The 24,206-nt window shown below is 45.2% G+C and overlaps 1 protein-coding gene across 2 annotated transcripts in view; it reads left to right on the forward strand.

The window, feature by feature from the left end:
• Positions 1-922: 922 nt before the first annotated feature.
• vps50 (VPS50 EARP/GARPII complex subunit) overlaps positions 923-24,206 on the forward strand; it is a 258,473-nt gene continuing 235,189 nt past the window's right edge. The window contains exons 1-3 of one of the 2 annotated variants that reach the window (XM_072509012.1): positions 923-1,067; positions 12,243-12,314; positions 20,138-20,206. In XM_072509012.1, the coding sequence (XP_072365113.1) occupies positions 1,035-1,067; positions 12,243-12,314; positions 20,138-20,206 (174 nt within the window). In that variant the 5' untranslated portion in view covers positions 923-1,034. The remainder of the gene's footprint in view (positions 1,068-12,242; positions 12,315-20,137; positions 20,207-24,206) is intronic. The other variant, XM_072509013.1, reaches the window with a different exon arrangement.

A 24,206-nucleotide genomic window follows, 5' to 3' on the forward strand; every position in this document is an offset into this window, starting at 1 on the left:
TGCTTACTTTGAACCCCTTGAATCTCCACGTTTGAAAGCTCTAATATTCAAGTAGCTATGTCCAGTCCATTTTTGCTAAATCATTCCCCAGCTTAGTAAAATTGCCTTTACTCCAGTTCAGAACTTCTACTTTTGATTTGTTTCCAAAATTATGTTAAAAATAACTGAATGGGGATCAGTACAACCAACTTGCTCTCCCACTGCAACTCCTTCCACATGCACTACTTTATTTTCTAAAAACAAGGTCAGAACCATTCCCTTCCTTATTGGACTTTCTACATTGTTACTAAATGTTCTCCTGAATGCACCTCAAAAATGATGTCCCCCCTTTCATACTAAGGAGCCTTACAACACCAGGTTAAAGTCCAACAGGTTTGTTTCAAATCAGTAGCTTTCAGAGCACTGCTCCTTCCTCAGGTGAATGAAGAGGTAGATTCCAGAAACATTTAGACAAAGTCAAAGATGCAAGACGGAGGAAGGAGCAGCGCTCCGAAAGCTAGTGATTTGCAACAAACCGTTGTGACTTTAACCTGGTGTTGTAAGGCTTCTTACTGTGCTCACCCCAGTCCAACGCCGGCATCTCCACATCATTCACATTACGGAGATGGGGAGGGACTAAGGGGGGGAGAGTGTTGTTTCAGCGAATATCGGGAGCCTGAGACTAAAGCAGAAATTAAGGTGCAGCCTCTTCCAATAGAGCTGTGACTGATGGTGTCCTGTATTTCTCAATTGACTGGGATGACTATTACATTTTCTCCCTCTAAAAAACAATTTGGAAAGCACATCCCCCTGGTGCTGACCACAGAAGGTCAAGCTGTCCAGAGACCAAGCACACCTGAAGACGTTGCCGTGACTCTGGGAGATGTAGTTCCGCAGAGTGGGGCCTGAGTGCTGGTTCCGGACTACACATCCCATGGTGCAACGCGGGACTGGATCACATGACCTAAAGATGGCGGGGTGCGTTCGGAGGAGGCCGTGTCGCGGGGTTTGAACCCGGGGAACAGGCGGCCGGAGCCAGGGCAGCAGGACCAGACATGCAGAAAATAAAGTCCTTGATGTCCCGCCAGGTAACGGGAGGGCGTTCCTGATGGTGTCTGCACGTTAACTGGAGGGGTTAGGTCAGGGCCCGAGAATGAGGCAGGATCTGTCTGCGGTTTTGAAGGGACTTGACCTGTTGGTTCACGGCCTGTACCTGTGACCCACACACCCCGGGGAGAGGCTCAGCCTGTAACTGTGACCCACTCACCCCGGGGAGAGGCTCAGCCTGTACCTGTGACCCACACACCGAGAGGCTCAGCCTGTACCTGTGACCCACACACCCCGGGGAGAGGCTCAGCCTGTAACTGTGACCCACTCACCCCGGGGAGAGGCTCAGCCTGTACCTGTGACCCACACACCGAGAGGCTCAGCCTGTACCTGTGACCCACACACCCCGGGGAGAGGCTCAGCCTGTACCTGTGACCCACACACCCCGGGGAGAGGCTCAGCCTGTACCTGTGACCCACACACCCCGGGGAGAGGCTCAGCCTGTACCTGTGACCCACACACCCCGGGGAGAGGCTCAGCCTGTACCTGTGACCCACACACCCCGGGGAGACACTCAGCCTGTACCTGTGACCCACACACCCCGGGGAGAGGCTCAGCCTGTACCTGTCAACCACACCCCGGGGAGAGGCTCAGCCTGTACCTGTGACCCACACACCCCGGGGAGAGACTCAGCCTGTACCTGTGACCCACACACCCCGGGGAGAAGCTCAGCCTGTACCTGTCAACCACACCCCGGGGAGAGGCTCAGCCTGTACCTGTGACCCACACACCCCGGGGAGAGACTCAGCCTGTACCTGTGACCCACACACCCCGGGGAGAGGCTCAGCCTGTACCTGTCAACCACACCCCGGGGAGAGGCTCAGCCTGTACCTGTGACCCACACACCCCGGGGAGAGACTCAGCCTGTACCTGTGACCCACACACCCCGGGGAGAGGCTCAGCCTGTACCTGTCAACCACACCCCGGGGAGAGGCTCAGCCTGTACCTGTGACCCACACACCCCGGGGAGAGGCTCAGCCTGTACCTGTGACCCACACACCCCGGGGAGAGACTCAGCCTGTACCTGTGACCCACACACCCCGGGGAGAGGCTCAGCCTGTACCTGTCAACCACACCCCGGGGAGAGGCTCAGCCTGTACCTGTCAACCACACCCCGGGGAGAGGCTCAGCCTGTACCTGTGACCCACACACCCCGACGAGGGGCTCAGCCTGTACCTGTGACCCCCACACCCCGGGGAGAGGCTCAGCCTGTACCTGTCAACCACACCCCAGGGGAGAGGCTCAGCCTGTACCTGTGACCCACACTCCCCGGGGAGAGGCTCAGCCTGTACCTGTGACCCACACTCCCCGGGGAGAGGCTCAGCCTGTACCTGTGACCCACACACCCCGGCGAGAGGCTCAGCCTGTACCTGTGACCCATACACCCCAGCGAGGGGCTCAGCCTGTACCTGTGACCAACACACCCCAGCGAGAGACTCAGCCTGTACCTATGACCCACACACCCCGGCGAGGGGCTCAGCCTGTACCTGTGACCCACACACCCCGGGGAGAGACTCAGCCTGTACCTGTGACCCACACACCCCGGGGAGAGACTCAGCCTGTACCTGTGACCCACACTCCCCGGCGAGAAGCTCAGCCTGTACCTGTGACCCACACACCCCGGCGAGAGGCTCAGCCTGTACCTGTGACCCACACTCCCCGGCGAGAGGCTCAGCCTGTACCTGTGACCCACACACCCCAGCGAGAGACTCAGCCTGTACCTGTGACCCACACACCGTGGCGAGAGGCTCAGCCTGTACCTGTGACCCACGCACCCTGGCGAGGGGCTCAGCCTGTACCTGTGACCCATACACCCCAGGGAGAGGCTCAGCCTGTACTTGGGGCCCACACTCCCCGGCGAGAGGCTCAGCCTGTACCTGTGACCCACACACCCCAGGGAGAGGCTCAGCCTGTACCTGTGACCCACACACTCCTGGCGAGAGGCTCAGCCTGTACTTGTGACCCACACACCCCAGCGAGAGACTCCGCCTGTACCCGTGGCCCACACTCCCCGGCGAGAGGCTCAGCCTGTGCCTGTGTCCCACACTCCCCACCGAGAGGCTCAGCCTGTACCTGTGACCCACACACTCCAGGGAGAGGCTCAGTCTGTACCTGTGACCCACACACCCCGGCAAGAGGCTCAGCCTGTACCTGTGACCCACACACCCCGGCGAGAGACTCAGCCTGTACCTGTGACCCACACACCCCGGCGAGAGACTCAGCCTGTACCTGTGACCCACACACCCCGGAGGGGGGCGCAGCCTGTGCCTGTGTCCCACACTCCCCGGCGAGAGGCTCAGCCTGTACCTGTGACCCACACACTCCAGGGAGAGGCTCAGCCTGTACCTGTGACCCACACAACCTGGAGGGAGGCGCAGCCTGTACCTGTGAACCACACACTCCGGAGGGAGGCTCTGAATGTACCTGTGACCCACACTCCCCGGCGAGAGGTTCGGCCTGTACCTGTGACCCACACACCCTGGAGGGAGGCTCAGCCAGTACCTGTGGCCCACACACCCTGGAGGGAGGCTCAGCCTGTACCTGTGGCCCACACTCCCTGGCGAGAGGCTCAGCCTGTACATGTGGCCCACACGTCCTGGCGAGAGGCTCAGCCTGTATGTGTGACCCACACACCCCGGAGGGCGGCTCAGCCTGTACCTGTGACCCACACACTCCGGCAAGAGGCTCAGCCTGTACCTGTGGCCCACACTCGCTGGCGAGAGGCTCAGCCTGTACGTGTGACCCACACACCCCGGAGGGAGGCTCAGCCTGTACCTGTGACCCACACACCCTGGGAGAGGCTCAGCCTGTACCTGTGACCTACACTCCCCGGAGGGAGGCTCAGCCTGTACTTGGGGCCCACACTCCCCGGCGAGAGGCTCAGCCTGTACCTGTGACCCACACACCCCAGCGAGAGACTCAGCCTGTACCTGTGGCCCACACTCCCCGGCGAGAGACTCAGCCTGTACCTGTGACCCACACTCCCCGGCGGGAGACTCAGCCTGTACCTGTGACCCACACACTTTAGGGGGAGGCCTACTGTACCTGTCACCCACACACCCCGGCGAGAGGCTCAGCCTGTACCTGTGGCCCACACTCCCCGGCGAGAGACTCAGCCTGTACCTGTGACCCACACACCCCGGCGGGAGACTCAGCCTGTACCTGTGACCCACACACCCCGGAGGGAGGCGCAGCCTGTACCTGTGACCCACACTCCCCGGCGAGAGGCTCAGCCTGTACCTGTCACCCACACACCCCAGCGAAAAACTCAGCCTGTTCCTGTGACCCACACACCCTGGGAGAGACTCAGCCTGTACCTGTGACCCACACACCCCGGAGGGAGGCTCAGCCTGTACTTGGGGCCCACACTCCCCGGCGAGAGGCTCAGCCTGTACCTGTGACCCACACACTTTAGGGGGAGGCTCACTGTACCTGTGACCCACACACCCCGGCGAGAGGCTCAGCCTGTACCTGTGACCTACACTCCCGGCGAGAGGCTCAGCCTGTACCTGTGACCCACACTCCCGGCGAGAGGCTCAGCCTGTACCTGTGACCCACACACCCCAGCGAGAGACTCAGCCTGTACCTGTGACCCACACACCCTGGGAGAGGCTCAGCCTGTACCTGTGACCTACACTCCCGGTGAGAGGCTCAGCCTGTACTTGGGGCCCACACTCCCCGGCGAGAGGCTCAGCCTATACCTGTGACCCACACACTTTAGGGGGAGGCTCACTGTACCTGTGACCCACACACCCCGGCGAGAGGCTCAGCCTGTACCTGTGACCTACACTCCCGGCGAGAGGCTCAGCCTGTACCTGTGACCCACACTCACGGCGAGAGGCTCAGCCTGTACCTGTGACCCACACACCCCAGCGAGAGACTCAGCCTGTACCTGTGACCCACACACCCACGGAGATACTCCGCCTGTATATGTGACCCACACACCCTGGGAGAGGCTCGGCCTGTATATGTGATCCACACATCCTGGGAGAGGCTTAGCCTATTTCTCTGACCTACACACCCAGGGAAGGGCTAAGCCTGTGTTTGTTGACCACATGTCCAGGGGGAGGATCAGCCTGTATCTGTGATACACACTGGGAATGTGCTCAAAGCCTGTATCTGCTACTTCAATACCTGAGGAAAGATACAGCCTTTATATGTTACCCATACGCTCGGGGAGATGGTCAGCCTGTATCACGTACCGTCTCACACTGGGAGGAGCTTAACCTCTTATCTCTTACAATAGGTGGCCCCAGTGTGTGGGTATCTGTTACCCACATGCTGTGTCTTGAGACAGTGTTATGTGATCCGTTTAGTAGTTTTTTTTGTTTTGAAAGGATGCTCAATTTGTAGGGTTATAAAGATGGGGAAGTAACTTGTAATTCATTAAACTGAGCATTGAATAATGCAACCTTTCGTCGGTAAATAAAAATGGTGCAAAAAGTTTTTGTTATTGAGGTTATCTATTTGAGCATTACCAAGCAAATCTTGCCTTTGACGTGATGTTGATAAATGTTTTCCTGTCAGTTTGTTGTATTCTTGGCTTCAGATTATACAAACTAAGTGTAGCATTCCATGTGATGTATCTTTGCCCCAGTTTGTGTATTTTTTTGAATATTGGAGGTTTATCAGTATGTCATTGATATATTTATTTTTCTGTTTACTCAATGAAGGAAGTCCAAGTTTGGGAAGTTCAGTTCTTTAAGTGAATTACATAAAATTACTGAAATGTTTGAAGAATTGGAACAGTGTGTAGGCAAATGATTGATATACTGTCCTCAATTGACCAGATACATGTTTTCTCATAAAAATGTGTTCTCAGCAAATGGGCTATGAAAATTGGTGGAGTGGTAAATAGTGAGGAGGATGGTGTTAGATTCCAAGAGGATATTGACAGGCTGGCCAGATGGGCTGATCAGTGGCAAATGGAATTCAACCTGGATAGGTGTGAGAGAGGACCAACAAAGCAAGGGAATACATCATAAACGGCAGGACCTTAGAAGCACTGAGGATTACAGGGACCTTAGTGCGTATGTACACCAGTCCCTTAAGGTAGCAGGGCAGGTGGATGAAGTGCTTAAGCAGGTATATGGCATACTTGTCTTTATTAGCATCGGGTTTAAGAGCAGGGATGTTATACTGGAACTGTATAAAATGTTGGTTGGAGTAGAGTATTGTGGCCAGTTCTGGAATCCACATTGTAGAGCGATGTGATAGCACTGGAAAGGGTGCAGAGGAGATTTGCCAGGATGGGGCGGCATGGTAACACAGTGGTCAGCACTGTTGCTTCACAGCGGCCGGGACCCGGGTTCGATTCCTGGCTTGGGTCACTGTCTGTGCGGAGTCTGCACGTTCTCCCCGTGTCTGTGTGGGTTTCCTCCAGGCGCTCCGGTTTCCTCCCACATGTACAGAAAGACATGCTTGTTAGGTGAATTGGACATTCTGAATTCTCCCTCAGTGTACCTGAACAGGCGCCGTGGTGTGGCGACTAAGGACTTTTCACAGTAACTTAATTACAGTGTGAATGTAAGCCTATTTGTGACACTAATAACGATTATTATTATTATGTACCTGGGCTGGAGAGTATTAGCTAAGAAGAGAGATTGGATAGACTGGGCTTGTTTTCCTTTCAGCAGAGTGGACTGAGGGGGGGGGGGGCATGATTGATATGTATGAAATTATGAGGGGGATAGATAGAGTAGACAGGAAGAAACTTTTCTCCTTGGTGGAGGTATTAATGACCAGGGGTATAGATTTAAGGTGAGGGGCAGGAGGTAATACACTGGATGCACCCAGATCCATTGTTCTTCGGGACACTCCTGTCTGACCAGGTATTAGCCCATTACAGAGTCGGGTGGCCTATTTGTCTGTCAATGGGAGGTTAATTGCATATCAATATCATGGCTTTGTTCTTTTGAATAAACAGGAGTGGGCCATCAAATAGCCACGGTAACAATGATGGGTTCAAGTCGGGGAAACCCCAAAGAACTTTTATTTAAGGGACTAGGTGCAACTTCGAGAGAGAGAATGCTGTTTTGAACAGGTGCAGGAAGAAGGCTTTGGAAATCGACTGAGGGAAGTCATGAAAGTTTCCACCAAGGCGGGCTTTGGGAAAGGGTTTTGAATGAATGTCCCTAACAGAAGAAAAATTGCTTTGCAAATGCAGGTATTGCCTTTGTCTGCCTGGGTAAGTGGGGAGCTGCATATTCTGTTAAAGTTTTGTTTAATGCGATCTAGTGTGTTACGGTTAAGAAACTGCATGTAATTTATTATTGTTAAGGTTGAAGTTTAAATGTTTAAATATTGTTTTCTTTTTGTTGCAATAAAGTTTGTTTATAAAATAACCACGCCCTATTTCTTATCACTCCTGGAACAAATTGATATTTCTGCACCTTCTTAAAACTTTAAAATAGTTTTATGGCTCTGGTTCAGTCTCTTAACCTCCGTTGAGAGCTGACCAGGTGTCCATATCACACTTGTTGCTGACAAGTCCGTTTCTTCTCTACAAAATACAAAACCTAGTAACACAATGTGCTGGCAAGAAGGCAGTTTCAGCTCGAGTCCTCTGCTTAAAGACACATTCCGATTATGGTTCATGGACCAAGAATAATAAAAGGAAATAGGAATAAAGGAAATAAGCAAGAAGGATTCTTACAATGTGCACTTGCAATGCCAAGGCATATAAGGCTATGGGCCAAATGCTTGAAAATGGGATTAGAATAGTTGGGTGGTTGTGTTTGACTGACACAGAATCAATGGCCTTTTCTGTTCTGTAGATCTCTATGACTGGTCGCAAGTCTGCATTTGTTACCCTGAAAAGGTAGTTGGAGGTCACCACTACATTTCTTCTTTACAACTGTGTTGCTCATTAGGCTTCCTCCAGAGTCAACAGTGTAGTGTGGGATTTGAGTCATTACAGGTTAGACCAGGCATGAATGACCGGTTCTCTTCCCTGAAGAACATCAATGAACTGGTTGGCATTTTGTAACAATTGTATCACAATTAAGAGCCTTGTATGATTTAAATTGTTCATGTTTTCAGCAGTGACTAAATATGAAAACATAACCACCATTTCCGCTACTTAAATTGTTTTGTGTTATCAAGTTGAGGCTAGTTTTTAGGCAATGGAAGCCAGTCCATTTTGAGCAGCCAATATTAGCATCAAGTATTTACTGTTATGGTATAGCACAACAGAAATGTGTTTCCCACTAGTGTGCCTCAGTCCCAATCTTGAGGAATCCTGACTGCACCATATGACATTTTGTCCATCTCCTACATTGACCATCCAGTAGTCTTTCAGTGAGATTGCCTAATTGGTGCTGAATTTGGGATTGCTTTTTGCTGCAGGCCGTTGTGCACAAGGAACTGGCTTGATATCCATCAATTGGAGAGCAGTCTTTTCTAGTCCTAGGCACACAAGGTTCCAAATAAACAGACAGAGGAGACTTTAATTCTGCCAATCAGCTTTGAATTTAAACTTGGGTCCTAGATATGAAGGACATGAGTCTGACTCACTGCACTGTCAAGAAATGGATATGTTATAATCTTTATTGTCACAAGTAGGCTTACATTAACACTGCAATGAAGTTACTGTGAAAAGCCCCTAGTTGCCACATTCCGGCGCCTGTTCGGGTTCACAGGGAGGATTCAGAATGTCCAAATTACCTAATAGTGCGTCTTTAGGGCCTTATGGGAGGAAACCGGAACACCCGGAGGAAACACACGCAGACACTGGGAGAACGTGCAGACTCCACACAGACAGTGATCCAAGCTGGGAATCGAACCCGAGACCCTGGAACTGTGAAGCAACAGTGCTAACCACTGTGCTACCTGCTGCTGCACCATGTTGATTTTACTGATGTAAGAGTGACATCAGGAGTCAGGTGACCCATAGGCTGCGAGAGAGCTGGGCACAGAATAACCGGTGTCCTGAATACCATGTGCTTACCCTGAGATCCTTGTAAATAGTTCTTAAATTGTTTGAAATTAAACCATACTGACTATCCCAAATCTGTTTTCGGAGAAGCAAAGTCTTATCAAGGCATGGTAAGGCTAGAAGGCATGGTAATAGTAAAATCTCACTAAAGCTTGGCAACAACATGAAATACATGAAAAAGATGAAATGGATACCACAGTCCAGCAAACCAAGGCCACAAATCTTTGACACGCAAGAGACGACTGGTGAAAAAATTGACTTTGTAGTGATCAAAGATTAGGATTAAAAAGTACCACGGTGAGGCGACTGTGAAACACACACCATGTCAATAGCTGTTACTTAACTATCAGATACTAGCCCTTCCACAGCCTTTCCAACCCATCGAGGTTCTGCAGCAAGGACTATGATCTGGGAGAGAGAGTTCGAAAGAGCTTTGGGTTTACAAGGGATAATTCAAACACCAGGTCTTTACACTTCCATATGTAGTGAGCACCATAGCTGACCATGTCCTGATGCGACAAGGTGTAAAGGAAGCCTCATCATACAACAAAGCTTTGAGGGCCTTGGACAAATACTTCAACCCCAAGGAGAATTTGGTGATTAGTAAGAGCAAAATTTAAACAGGAGAGCCAAAGACCAGGCAAATCCATTTAGGGGGATGCCAAAGCTCAGAAGGGGTGGCCCAAGGTCAGAAGCCTTGCTCACTGAAAAGCACAAGATAAAGCCTCCAAAACCATCGACGAGACGGGGAGAACTCTTCCATCAATTTTCAATTGCTCCAGAACTGGCGCCAATAGACAGCACTGCCACAAAGACTGTTTAATAGGGGGTGCAGAATGCATTCTCTGTGGCAGGACTGGTCAGTTTCACAAATCCAAAAAGGCATGCAAGGGAAGCGAGCAAGTAAATAATCCCAATCGTTTTGAGGTCCAAGAAATGGGGGATATACTGTTTATCAGGAGAGATCAAAGAAACCAATAAACATTTCTGGTCTGTGGAGTTGGATGTCCAAAACTACAGAACAGTCCAAAACTACAGAACAAAATTTAAGCAGGGTCCCTTGTCTAATTGGTCTGACTGATTAGGCTACAAAATTGGTTTAAAGAAGCCCAAATCCAACCATCTGATTTAAAGTTACAAGGGTCTGGAGACACGGATGAAAAGGTAAGTTCACCATAACCCTTCGGCATGAAGAGAAATAAATAACCAAAATCCTTTATATCTTACAGAAGCAGCCAAATTCACTGCTCCACAGGTCAGCATGTTTAAGACTTGGTCTTGTACAGAAGCTCAGAGTATCAGAACAGCAAAGCAATACTTGAGGATTAATTTCTGAAGTTGGTTAAAGGACAATCAGACTTTGATTCAGCAACAGCACTTAAAATTTACTCACCACACAGTGAGTCGCTTTTTATTGCAGAAACAACAGTCAATGGACCACAAGAGGAGATAGCAGATCTTTCATTTTGCAGACGAGCTAGAAGGCGAGGAAACAAAAGACACTGAAAAAGAGGACAACCGTTGCCAGAGGAACTTTGTGATCTTGGTTTGCTCTTTTCCTATCAGAAGTTCATGAACAGGGATCTGTTGGTAGGCGAGGTGCTAGATCTCATTGCACTCTTTGACTTCTCTGCCAATGCAGAAGAAATGTCTGTTGATTGAGCAATATTTGTTGAAGAAGCTACCAATGAGCTGAACTCATCTACTTGTGGCACTGAATCCACCAATAAGAGGCATCAACAATGTTTGGCTGACCACAGTGACTATCTAGAGAGAAAGCGTTGTGTGTCCCACCAGAGACCGTTTGTACAAAAATATCTTTAATCTCATCAACAAATAATACTCTCAAATTGTCTTTCAGTGAAGAAGCAGAGACCCAAACAACAGAGCTACTACAGCTGAAGAGTCCTGTACAGGAAGTTCATCTGGATCCATGTCTGGATGTTCATTCCATTGTTAAAGATAGTGTAGTAACATTGCCTACAGTGGAGCAGCCTCATGCTGAAATATATGTGGAAATGATACCACTACCTACAGAGTGCAAATTTGTCCTAAAAGTAGTGGGAAGTTGTTCTTTAATATTCTGCAATGTTTTGAGAGCATTTGTAATTCTCGGCTACCAGTTTTGTAGTAATTCTCGTCTACCAGTTTTGTAATTCTTCTCATCTACCAGTTTTGTAATTCTTCTCGTCTACCAGTTTTATTCAAAGCTCAAGTAGCAAATGCTACTTTTGTCATCTATGCAGCAGTAAATAGTGCAGTTTTGAAATTCCTAATCGAAGTTGGAAATGTTTCATTGTACCAGACCTCTCCCAAGTCTGTGCAGAGAATGTTGGTTTGTTCTCCTATTCACAATAGTTTTTTTTCCCCCCAATTAAGGGGCAATTTTAGCATGGCCAATCCACCTACCCTGCACATCTTTTGGGTTTGGGGGTGTGAGACCCACGCAGCCAAGGGGAGAATGCAAACTCAACACAGACAGTGCTCTGGGTCTGGAATTGAACTCAGGTCCTCAGCACCGTGAGGCAGCAGTGCTAACCGCTGCGCCACCGTGCTGCCCGAGACTGCAATTGTTGGTAACCACATGAAACACTCACCTATTGACCAGTCCAATTTTTTTCTAATTAACATTGTAACTCATTTAAAAAAGTCACAGGACTTAGGGTTTCAATGTGTACGCTGTTCTCTTTTTAAATTTAAATTTAAACAATAACAAAGGCAGTTCAACAACATAGAAGTAATTTTCTCCAATCTCGGCTGAAACTACCATTCTTCCAAGAATCAGAGTGCAAATACACTTGCAGGCTTATTAATACTATATTTCTTAGCTGTAAATGGAATTCTGTGGTGTAGGTAGTGAGCTTTGAAACGTTGCATATTTGTTCAGCTCTTAGAACAGATTAAAAGAGTTGTATATTATAATTAGGCCCAGGGATTACAGTAAAAAAGAATGAGCATATGGATTGTTCCTAATGCATTTTAATTCTGATGTATATTAGCCACTCCTCTATATATTCTTTCCCTTCTAAACTTGAGAGAACATTAAGGATTTTTTTCAAAATTATGGAATATCAGCACTTGCAGTTGTGAAACAAGACACATTTGAGAGGTTGCATCTCAAAGTTTGTCAGCACATTGACGTCAATGTTACTCTACTATAATCATTATCATGGAGTTCTTCCAATGTGAAACATTACTTTTTCTTTCTTTCATCTTACAGGGCCTGAAAAGTCCCCAAGAAAGTGCGCCAGAGATTAAATCACCTGTTGAAAGCTTTCGGGTACCTAGCAAGGTATTGTGTTACTGTTTATCATGTTGCCTAACATTGTGTATAGTATTAAACTAGTTCATGTTTAATTACATTTTCTATATGTGCAGGCAAGTCTTTTGAAGTCTTTTATTGATTATTAATAAGGTTATTCACAAATGAATGAATCACTGACTGCTACAGTACAGAAATGTGCCAGTTGTCTGATCAAGTCTGCACCAGTTGTTTCAAAGAACAACCCAGTAGTTATTCCAAGTCCTGCTTATTCCCCATATTCCAAGATATTTTCTCTTCAAATACTTATCCAATTACCTTTTGAAAGTTATTGGTGAATCTGTTTCTAATACCCTATCAGGCATTGCATTCCAAATCGTAACCACTTGTAGCACAAAATAATTATTCTTCTGTCATCTCTAGTTCTTTTATCAAAAATTGCCATAGATTTTTGCACACTGATTATGGCCTTCAGCCATAGGAAACAATTTGTCTTCATTTACTCTATCACGATTTTAAACACCATCAAGTATTTCCTTAATCTATTCGGCTTCAAAGAGAGCAATAATTTGTTGTGAGCAATAATTTTCTGAAGCAGTTAGTTTGGGAAATTTTAAGAATTATTCCTTCCATACTTATGAAAGGGACTCGGTAGAATTTTTTATCGCTGAGCAATATAACAATATGCTCTAGCAATTTGTGAGATCGCGATAACTGGTATGCCAAGTTTAATGTATTATTCAAATGCAAATTTATATTTACTTTTATGACAAACAGCTGTCCACTGAGAGTGATGTAAAAGGTACACAGACTCTGAAGGGGGAGGACAACTTTTAACACATTGGCCAGGATTCTCTGCCCTTATTTTCAGCCGGTGGAAAAGCTGGTGAGGGTGGAGAATCCAACATAGAAGTATAGAAAATAGAAGAAGGAGGAGGCCATTTGCACCTCGAGCTTGCTCCGTCATTCATTATGATCATGGCTGATTATTCAACTCAATACCTTAATCCTGCCTTCTCCGATAACCTGATCCCCAATCGCCCCAAGTGCAATATCTAACTGCTTCTTGAAATCTTACAATGTTTTGGCCTCAACTACTTGCTGTGATAATGAATTCCACAGACTCACCACCCTTTGGGTGAAGAATTCTTTCCTCATCTTTGTCCAACGGGAGTTCCAACGCTTTTACACCGGTGGAATTCCCATTGTCCCTGCTCCCTCCTGTCAAGTCAATGACTTAATGAGGTTCTAGGGGCTTTTCACAGTAACTTCATTGAAGCCTACTTGTGACAATAAGTGTGTTCCTGCCTTTTCATGGCAGGAACACACTTATTGTCACAAGTAGGCTTCAATGAAGTTACTGTGAAAAGCCCCTAGTCTCCACATTCCGGCACCTGTTCGGGGGAGGCTGGTATGGGAATTGAACCCGCGCTGCTGGCCTTGTTCTGCATTACAAGCCAGCTGTTTAGCCCACTGTGCTAACATTTTAATATCATTAGCAGGTTTTCCCAATGTATCTTCTCCCCCCCCTCTGCCGGTGTGATGTCACGCCAGCGATGTCTACCATTTTGACAAATGGGGACCTAGTGGATGGTCCCTTATTACGATTCCGGACCAGACCCCAAAAGTTGCTCAGATACCGGAAAGAAACCCAAATATTTTATTTGATTTGTAACTGTGAGGAAAGGATACTTTGCTCCAGGAGTGACTCCACACACACATAGGAATATGGTATGATAAGAAGAACTTTATTGCCAACTTCAGCATCATAAAGAAAAATAGCTTACAATTACCCATTAAACAATGCTTAATAATAGAATGAAACAATAACCCTTAATTGCTATATTTTATCTCCAATCCAGCAGAACCCATCTCTGGCCAAAATCCACTTTTAAATGCAGTTTGCAGACTTCTCTTAGTAATTGTATCTGGTAAAAAGTTTAGTTACCTCCTCGTGGCTGTAATGTTTCTTAATGGAATGGCCTCTGGAAATATAGAGATACATCCATTCTGGTCAACAAATACTGATTCCCACTTTTGTTTTAGGCAGGGGTCCCATATAATCAATTAGCCCCCTAGTAAAAGGATCCTCAAATGCTGGAATGGATATTAAGGGCCATGGTTTGATTGTTGCTTAAGCTTTTCATATTTCCTGACATGTACAGCAAAATTCAACTGCATTCTCATGCAGTCTGGGCCAATAAAAATGTTTCTGTACTTTTGCTTAAGTTTTCCTTCCTTCTAAATGACATCCTACTGGAACCTCATGCGCTACCCGCAAAACCTCCTGTCTATAACCCAGCAACTTGATGAACCGCTGCCCATCTCTTATCTGCCTGAATATGTAACGGTCTCCATTTCTTCTTTAATACATTCTTTCTAATGTAATAATAACACCTCAGCATACATTCAGATTCTATTTCTGATATAACTATTTTATCTCTGAATCTTTCTGCTGTAGTTCTACCAACTGTCTTGAACTAAAGATATCCACTTCCTCCACCATTTGCGTTTGTTCTCTATCAACCATCTGGTCAAGGATTGTTTCAGCTAACTGAACCTCAGCCTTGCTATCTTTACTCCTTGAGTTCTCTTCCTCCTGTCTCAATCAGGAAACACCCCAAGATATGTTTCTTGTAACACCTCAGTTGCCTGACTTTCCACCTGCTTTTCAACCACATCACAGTACGCATCATTTCCACCTGTGATCCAGCTATATCATTCCCCAGGATAAACTGTACCCCTGAAAAAGGTAATTTTTCTATTACTCCTACCACCACTTCACTTTCCACCAGACTCTCTAACCTTACTGTACATAGTGCACACTACTCCATTCACCACTGATTCCACATATTACCACCTTTTCTAGTAATACTCCTTCCAAACTACATAACTCATTATCTCTCACCATTAAAGATTGACTTGCTTCTGTATCCTGTAAAATCTTACTCTCCTTACTTACTCCACTTTGTACGAGTAAACCGTACCATCATAAATATAATCTTTAAAAAGATCTGGCACCTGATTATCTACCAACCAACCTCTGAACAGACTGTGCCTTCTGTTGCACCTCTTCCACTGGAGCCATGTTTTTTTTCCCACTTTAATAAACCCCACTGGTTTATCTTGTTTTAATGGGTCTGTCTTCCCAATACTTAAGCCACCAAATGTGACTGTGTATACAACTTTATTACAATGAAAACATTAAAGTTTTTGAATCTCTCTTCCACTATCATAGGTTTCCCTTTTAACCTGAGGTAAACTCTCCATAATATATCCAACAAGACCCCCTTTGTCTTGCCCACCTGTGGATTTCTCATTTCCCCAGTTTCTCCCCTTCACAGATGCAAATTGATATTGAAAATCTGACCTTGCTTTTTGAACTAATTCAAAATCATCTGCTATTTCTGCTGCCAATCTAGCAGTTTTAACCCTTTGCTCTTCCACATGAGTTCTCACTACTGCGGGAAGTGAATCTATAAATTCTTCCAAAATAAGTGTTTCCCTGAATCTTTAAACTCTTCTCCAAAAATCTTTTCATTAAGAACATTGTATGTTTGGTCAATTTTTAATGCTCTTATCTACCTATCAAAATTATTTTGTTTAATTCTATATATGTCAGACCTGGTTCTTTCCTTAGATTTCTAAGTTTTTATCTGTAGGCTTCTGGCACAACCTCATTATGGTTTTCAATATGGATTTTCTCACCTCCTCATAATCCCTAGATGTCTCCTCTGATTGTGATGTAAACACTTCACTCGCTCTACCTACTAACTTTAAATCCAATAATTTGCATTGAGTTCTCTTTGCAGTTCTAGTTTCCAAAGTTAAAATTCTCTTTCTTTTTCCTTTGTTTCTCTTTCTCTTTGTCCTTATCCCTTTCCTCCTTTGACAATATTTCCATTTCCACCTCAAGGTTCCTCCTTTCCAGTTCCTTTTGAAAAGCGCTGTCTTTCCTTTTCTGCTCTCCTTTTCTGCTCTGTATTTGCAGCAAATTTAAATGCTGAGCTATTGCTTGTATTATCTCCATCTTCCTCATCCCTTCAGGTAAAGTTAACTGCAGCTTGACCACCAAATGCAAAAGTTTTGATTTAGCCACACTTTTGTAAACCAGCCCTAATGACCTCTTCCATACCCAGGAAAATCTTAGCAACTGAAAGGTCCATTGTACCACTCTATTTAAACTGTAACACCTGAAAGAACCCCCAGTGTTCCTCACATTTATTGTAATTAAGTTCAATAATCCCAAGACAAACCAGGATTATACTTTAAATTCCCATAAAGGTCCCCTAATTTCATTACGATCCCTGACGAAACTCCCAACAGCTGCTAGGAAATTGGACGGAACCCGGACAGAAACCCCTACATTTCATTTAAAATGAAAGAATATGTGGAAGGGATACTTCATTCCAGGAGTCATTCCACACACAAGTAGGGATATGGTATGTTAAAATAAACGTTATTACTAAATTTAGCATGAAAAGGAAAATAGTCCATTAAGCAATGCTTAACAATACAATGAAACAAAACCCTTAACCGCTGTCTTTTATCTCAACTCAAAACCCCCGCCCCCCCGTCTTGGGTCAAAATCCACTTTTATATACAGTAGCAGTCCCAGGCATACTTGCTGAATAGAGATGTCTTGGTTACCCCACTTTGAGAAAGCTATATTCTTCAGGACCCTGCTTGCAGATTCTTGCCTGTCTCAACTACTGTTTAAACAGCTAGCCTGAGAAATTTCTTCTATCCTGTCCCCAGCAAATCTTTAACTGAACTGCTTTGAGAGAAGAAGTTAGTTTACTCACGGGTCTAAACTGAACTCAAACTCCAAAACCCAACATCTGACTGCTTCAACCTCTGGTTCCTCCCCTACCATTAACTACATCATCTCACTAAGCTGTCTAATTAGCTGCTCCTCCGGAAATCCTCTTAAAAGGAACTAAATTCCATAGCTCAACGTCAACAAACAACATCGCTGGCTGGAATGAATTATGATCTTTTATGATGCTTTGATTACATCTCTGTCTCCAAAAAGCCTAGTTGCCTTTCAAACGAGGATATTAAAAAAAATATGTCTGCAGCAGTCACATACTAACCCAGGCTTTTGACCCTTACGGCACCAACTACATATAATATAATTTATTTGAAATTCCTACATTCATCTCCCCCGTGCCTGGAGGGCACAGGTAACTACAGCCTCCAGGGCGGAGAGGGCCAAAATGCTGGGCAGTGCCAAGGGGCATTTGCCAGGGTACATTGCTGGAAGGGATGCTTCTATTGGGGAGATCTGTGACAAGTCGGTGGGGGTGGTTTCCCATGTCCGTGGGGAGAATAAATATGGCGGGGATAGCCGGCAGTGGAACCGACAGGCTGCACATTGCTTTTCCTGACTGAGCTGACACTTAGTAAAAAAAAAAAAAGTAATAAAATTCCACCCATTATGTTTTTGTCATTTAATGTTCGGGGGAAATGTAAATTAAATTTACATCTTGGTCTCAGTCTTATTTGCCAAGTATTTTAATAACTATCATCCCACTGTTCTAAGCACCCATTTATAATTGGGAGATTGTGGTAATGTACCAAATCCTTAAGGGAATTATGAGAAGTTAGTTTCGACATGAATAATAGATTATGTCAGTGACCAACGTCTGACTTTGAAATCTGTTGAATTGCAATTGCTGAACAGATGATCGCTTGAACCACACTGACTTAGACAGTAGGTTTCATATTGTTGCAAATTAGTTATGTCAACTTGCAGTAAATCTTCCAGCCGAACTGTTATTTTGCTCAGTACCAACATTAGAAGAGAAGCAATTCCACTCAGTATATTCAGACTAGATTTAATATCGAATCAGTTTTACAGTCAGTAGAGGAGTTAATATGGGGACTATTTATTACCTGAGAAGTAGATTTAAATATATTTCCCCTCTTGCTGCTCTTGATTTGTGCTACCTTACATTTCAACAGTAGTTACTGTTGACGTGTCTGAGACTTCTCTATCATTAGAATATAAGCAAAATAAGCTTCACTTGAATTGTAAACAGGAAATCATTTTGTGCATTGTTTCTTATTGTCATATTTCAAAATGTAAAATTTCAATTAAACAAGGATGGGATTGATTTGCAATTTGAAAGGAACTCTCATGGGGATAACAGTAAAGCAGCAATGCCAAATTTGTAATTTGCCTTTGTTTTCCAAAGCTTCTAATAATGGGTGTTTTTGGATACCTGAGGAGGTTAAACAATTAGATAACTATAAGTAAGGAAGTTGGATCGAAAAATGTCATGGAAAAGCAAGTGGAAAATGCATTAAGCCCTGATAATCTAAACTGTTGAAGACATTTAGAGAGCAATTAGAACTAGAGGCTTAGATCACAATTCGTGGATATGAAAGTTTTTCCAGAGGAGAGAGGGTTGTTTTTGTCCCAGAAGCGATAAGTCAGGAGTGGGTAAGCATGAACAAGCTTTAGACATAGATAGGCTGATGGAATGAGCGGACACATGAATGAAATTTAATGCAGAGAAGTGTGAAATAGTACATTTTTGTAGGAAGAAGCATGAACAAAATGAAGGGTGTAATTCTAAAGGGAGTGTAGACACCGAGAGACCTTGGGTCTGTGTGCTCAAATCATTGAATGTGCCCAGTCAGGTTGAGTAAATGGTGAACAATGATTTATATTTATATAACCCCTTTAATGTAGTAAAACATCCCATGGTGTTTCACAGGAATGTTATAAAACAAAATATGAAGCTGAGCCACTTGAGACATCAGAGCTGGCCAGAAACTTGGTCAAAGGGATACATTTTGAAGGACTGTCTGAAAGGAGGAAAGCAAAGTAGAAAGTTGGAGAGATGTAGGGAATAAATTCCAGATATTAGGTACCAGGCAACTGAAGACACAGCCAGCAGAGATGAAGCGAATAAAATTGGGATCATCAGATCTTGAATGCACAGCAAATAGGATTTAGAGAGGGTGTAGAATAGATTTATGAGAATGGTTCCAGACATGAAGGACTTCAATTACTGGAAACTCTGGGGTTGTTCTCCTTTTAAAGCAGAGAAGGTTTAGAAAAGGTTTCATCCAGGTATTCAAAATCATGAGACGTTTTGGAATAGATGGAGAGAAATAGTTCACATTGGCGGAAGAATTGAGAATCTAAGAGGACACAGATTTTCGATGAATGGCAAAAGATCCAAAGGCGATGTGAGGAATAACACTTTAACACGAGTGGTTAACATCTGAATTGCATTACTAGCGAGCGCGGTGGAGGCAGATTGAATTGTGACTTTCAAAAGGGAATTGCTCTGCACCTAAAAGAGGAAATTTACAGTGTTGAGGCTATTTGAGTTGCAGGGGGCTCAAGCAGACAAATTATGCAATGAGTGGTCTGGATTTGGAATGCTTTGCCTGATGGGATGGTGGATATTGATCAAAACCGTCAAAAGGAAATTAGATAAATATTTGAAGGAGAAAAAATTGCAGGGAAACAGGACATGTGGGTTAACTGGATTGCCCTTCAAATGAACCAGCTCAGACTCAATGTGCTGAGTGTCTTCCATCTGTGTTTTATTTTCTGATTCTGTCAGTTCTCTAGCTTCTTTTACAACATTGCCCCATTTGTTTTTAAAGGGCTCGTATTACTCTTGACTACTTTCTCTCTCCAATGTAATTTTCAAAACATTGTATTAATCTTGATATCATCATTGGCTTATTTTTGTGTTCTGTCTCTTGGATCTCCTACAGTCTTCCAATCAAGCTCAGTGCAAGTTTTATCTATCTCATGGATGTCTTGCACCCTTCTGTTCTGTTGTCTGACTTTTGTAACCAAAGCTATCTCCTTCATTTTCTTCAAGGTGGCGTGTTTCTCTGCACTTTGGAGGAGGCAGTGCAGCTTTGTGTTGATTCAGCATTGTGAGGACATGGTAAAGGCAGGTGGTGTGGGTAAAAGTGTTGTTCTGAAGTATTGGTGCCTTTCAGCATGTTGGAATGCTGACCGGCATGGTTTATATATATTTTTTTTAGCAATTTCTGTTTTTATTTCAGATTCTCTGAATTGGTAGATGTTTTTTATTTCAATTTTCTTGCAATTCTTAGCTCATAGAGCTGCCAACTCTGTGTGGGCTTTGCACAGTTGGTGCTAGCTGCTGGCAGTTTTTAAAAAATTCCTTGAGCCCTCAACCTGGCTGGTATTGTGGATTTGTTATGATGTTGTTGGCAGCTGCACAGAACCTGCATATATTTTGGCACCAATATAGAAGCCGCTTTTCTGTGTACTTGAAACATTCCCAGTTATTTTCATATTTCTTTGTTCGTTTAATGCTATTCATTGCATCACTGAGCTGCTATTTGTGTCACCCACCTGCGTTCTCCTCTCTCCAACTTTTGAAAATGCCCATTTGCTGTGCATTCCGGTTTGGTGAGTCCACATTCAAAACATTTACCTGTTTTTCTGAGATGCTAAATTGCCCCTCAGTGTCCAAAGATGTGCAGATTAGGTGGGATTACGGGAATAGGGTGGGGGAGCCGGCCGAGGTAGGATGCAACCTCTATGGGCCAAATGGGCCTCCTGCACTGTAGGAATTCTTTGGTTCTCCGGTATACTTAAAATTTTAGTTCAGATACAGCCCAGGATAATGGCACAAAATTATATTTTTCTGAGGGTTTTCCATGTGGCAACAGTTCAACATTTCCCCACATATTTTTATTCATTCATGAGGTATGGGTGTTGCAGCTTGAGAAGGTAGTGGTAAGAGTCCTTTGGAACTGCTGCGGTCCATGTGGTGTGATCCAAGATCCATCCACAGAGCTCTTAGAAGGGAGTTCCAGCATTTTGCATTGGTGATGGTGAAGGAACAGTGATACATTCCAAGTCAGGATGTTGACTGATTTGGTTGGAATTTGCAGCTGATGGTGTTCCTGGTGTTTGCTGCCTTTTTTTTTCTAGGTCGGAGAGGTCATTGATTTGGGAGGTCTACACCAATTAGCATTGAAATTAGCAATTCTACGTAGCTTGAAAAATGGCAGTGTAAGAAGTGAAAAAATGTCTCACTGGTACATTAGATGGTTTGCATGTGGTTCTGGCTAAATTGTTGAGTTTATGCACATTATGACACTAGTATGGAGCGAACCTGACTACTTCTGAAGTGACTTTACCCTATTAGACTCTACTGATAATGAATGTGAGGTCATCTTTCAGTACATGCTAGTCTTAATATTGATCTGATGGCAGTATGGTCCCATATTTTTCTCATCACAATACTAGCACATTGAACATGACTGGCTCAGCCTTAAACTACAAGGTCTCCCAAGCATGCTTATCATGCTGGGATGTTCTTGGACCTGGCTTTGTTTGACTGAGGTAAATGTTTAGTAGTTCTTTCTGGACCATTCCCGTATGTTATTGATTCCCGGGCTTACTCTGAAGATCCCGTAGTACCTGAATTTGCACCCTGGCACCTGATTGGTGCAGGTTCATGTACTTCGTCCCCACAAATTCTGGGCTGGTCACATGGCCCATGAAAGATAGCCCCTTAAAAGGGCCATGCTACCACATTCCTCTCTCAAGCTTCCTTATAATTGCATAAAAAAATATTTTATATGCAACTATGTACAGTTAAATAGAATGAACAGTAAGGTCAGTCTATCAGGAGACTTTCGGATTCTTGTAGAGCATTGCAAATCTGCAACCGGCTTCTCTATACTTGGAGTATCAGAGTTCACATCAGGAGGAGGCAAATTTACAGATTCCGAAGATGAGGCAGAACCAACACCTTCCTCAGCTCATTCTGGTGACACACTAAATTCCCCTGGGGAAGACCTTGGTTCTATCATTGTCGACTCTGTGGCTGGTAACTGTTCTTGGGTCCACGCACCTCATTGTGGGGTTGCATCCCCCCCCCCCCCCCCCCCCCCAATCACTTATGATCGACCTGCTTCCACAAATCGTGGTCCTGTAGGTGGACAGTCAGTCCTTATAATCACCCTCCCTGGTACTCAAGTTGGTTTGCCTCCAAAATTTTGGCAGAAAACAAAATCCTCTGCTTCAAATGACCTGTCTCCCTTGGCTGAGTCATAGTCCTCCTTCTGTGAGGCTTACTTAGCCTCCAACCTCCCCGTGGAATTCGGGAAACGAGGTTGAGACGGGTCCTCGGGCGTCGACCCATCAACAACATGTGGGTCATGTTGTATGAGAGTAAAAGAATTGCGAAGCAGAGCAGCAGTTGTCGGTTGGACTGCTTCCTTATTGAGGTTTTAGAGGTTTGGGCTGCTCGTTCCGCCAATCCATTTGAAGCGGGGTGGTAGGGGCCCGTACATACGTTGAACACATGAGTTGGACATTCAACCATTTTGAGTCGGCATCCACAACAATTAAAAACATAATTTCCCATAAAAGGGCCTGCAAAATCAATGTGGAGTCTCGCCCATGAACGGCGCTTTCACTCCCAAGGGTGTAGTTTAGCTGCAGGTGGAAGGGTCTGCTGTGTCTGGCACTGTTCACAATGGCTGACTGCACTCTCTATTTCCTTGTCTATCCCTGGCCACCAAATGTAGCTCCTAGCCAACACCTTTGTCTTGATTTGGACAGAGTGTGTGCTATGCAACTCCTGATGAAGTGGTTGTCGCTTCAGGGGTGGCACTATCACTCTGCACCCCACCAAAGATCCCTGTTTACACAGATAATTTAATCCCTGTGCTGCAAGTAGGATTTGATTGCTCTGATTTATCAAAATGCCAGCCAGTGAGAACCATCCATTTTACCTCCGATAAAACCAGGCCTCTGTCAATCCCCATCTTGATGTGGGCTGATGAAATGGGCAGAGTGTTGAGAAAATTCAGAGCCAGGATGCTCTCCTGTGGAATGGGAGGTGCAGATACTGTCTGTGGAATTGGAAGCTGGCATAAAGCATCAGCATTTGAGATCTGTGTCCCTGGTCTGTGATGAAAGTGTAAATACACAACCAACAGTAATGCCCATCTTTGCACTCTAGCCAATACGATCGGCAGAACTGGTTTATTCCCGCGGAAAAGGCCATATAATGGTACATAGTCTGAGATGGCGATGAAGTGGCAGCCATAAAATTGTTAGAATTTTTTTGTCACATAAATGACTTCCAAACTCTCAATCTATCTGGGAATACTTCTTTTTGGCATCCAACGAAGTTCTGGAAGCAAAGGCGACAGACCGCTCCATGCCATCTTCCATCTTGTGGGAAAGTACTGCCCCTATGCCATAATCATAGAATTTATCATAGAATTTACAGTGCAGAAGGAGGCCATTCGGCCCATCGAGTCTGCACCGGCTCTTGGAAAGAGCACCCTACCCAAGGTCAACACCTCCACCCTATCCCCACAAACCAGCAACCCCACCCAACACTAAGGCCAATGTTGGACACTAAGGGCAATTTATCATGGCCAATCCACCTAACCTGCACATCTTTGGACTGTGGGAGGAAACCGGAGCACCCGGAGGAAACCCACGCACACACTGGGAGGATGTGCAGACTACGCACAGACAGTGACCCAAGCCGGAATCGAACCTGGGACCCTGGAGCTGTGAAGCAATTGTGCTATCCACAATGCTACCGTGCTGCCCTCAAGTTGATGCATCGCACGTGACTATTATGGTGTTGCCTTTTTCTTTCCTATACTCTTTTCTCTGTCCTTTCTGTGGCTCGGTTACAATTATGGCAATCAGTGAGTTTGCCCTTTCTATGTTATCTATGTCCGAATGCTTAGAGTCGCCAGGTATCAAAAGATGCCACCACAAGTTTCGACTGGCTATCGATCAAAGAACCAAACACCAGTTAGTTAGTTCAAGGTCAAGGGTACTTTATTTACACACAATTAGTCATGCAACATCAACACTACTAGTTAACTACACCTATCGACTAAGACAATCTGTACTTAACTTCGGGCACCCGG

Source organism: Scyliorhinus torazame, chromosome 6, assembly GCF_047496885.1.
Source record: "Scyliorhinus torazame isolate Kashiwa2021f chromosome 6, sScyTor2.1, whole genome shotgun sequence".
In the NCBI taxonomy this organism is placed as follows: domain Eukaryota; kingdom Metazoa; phylum Chordata; class Chondrichthyes; order Carcharhiniformes; family Scyliorhinidae; genus Scyliorhinus; species Scyliorhinus torazame.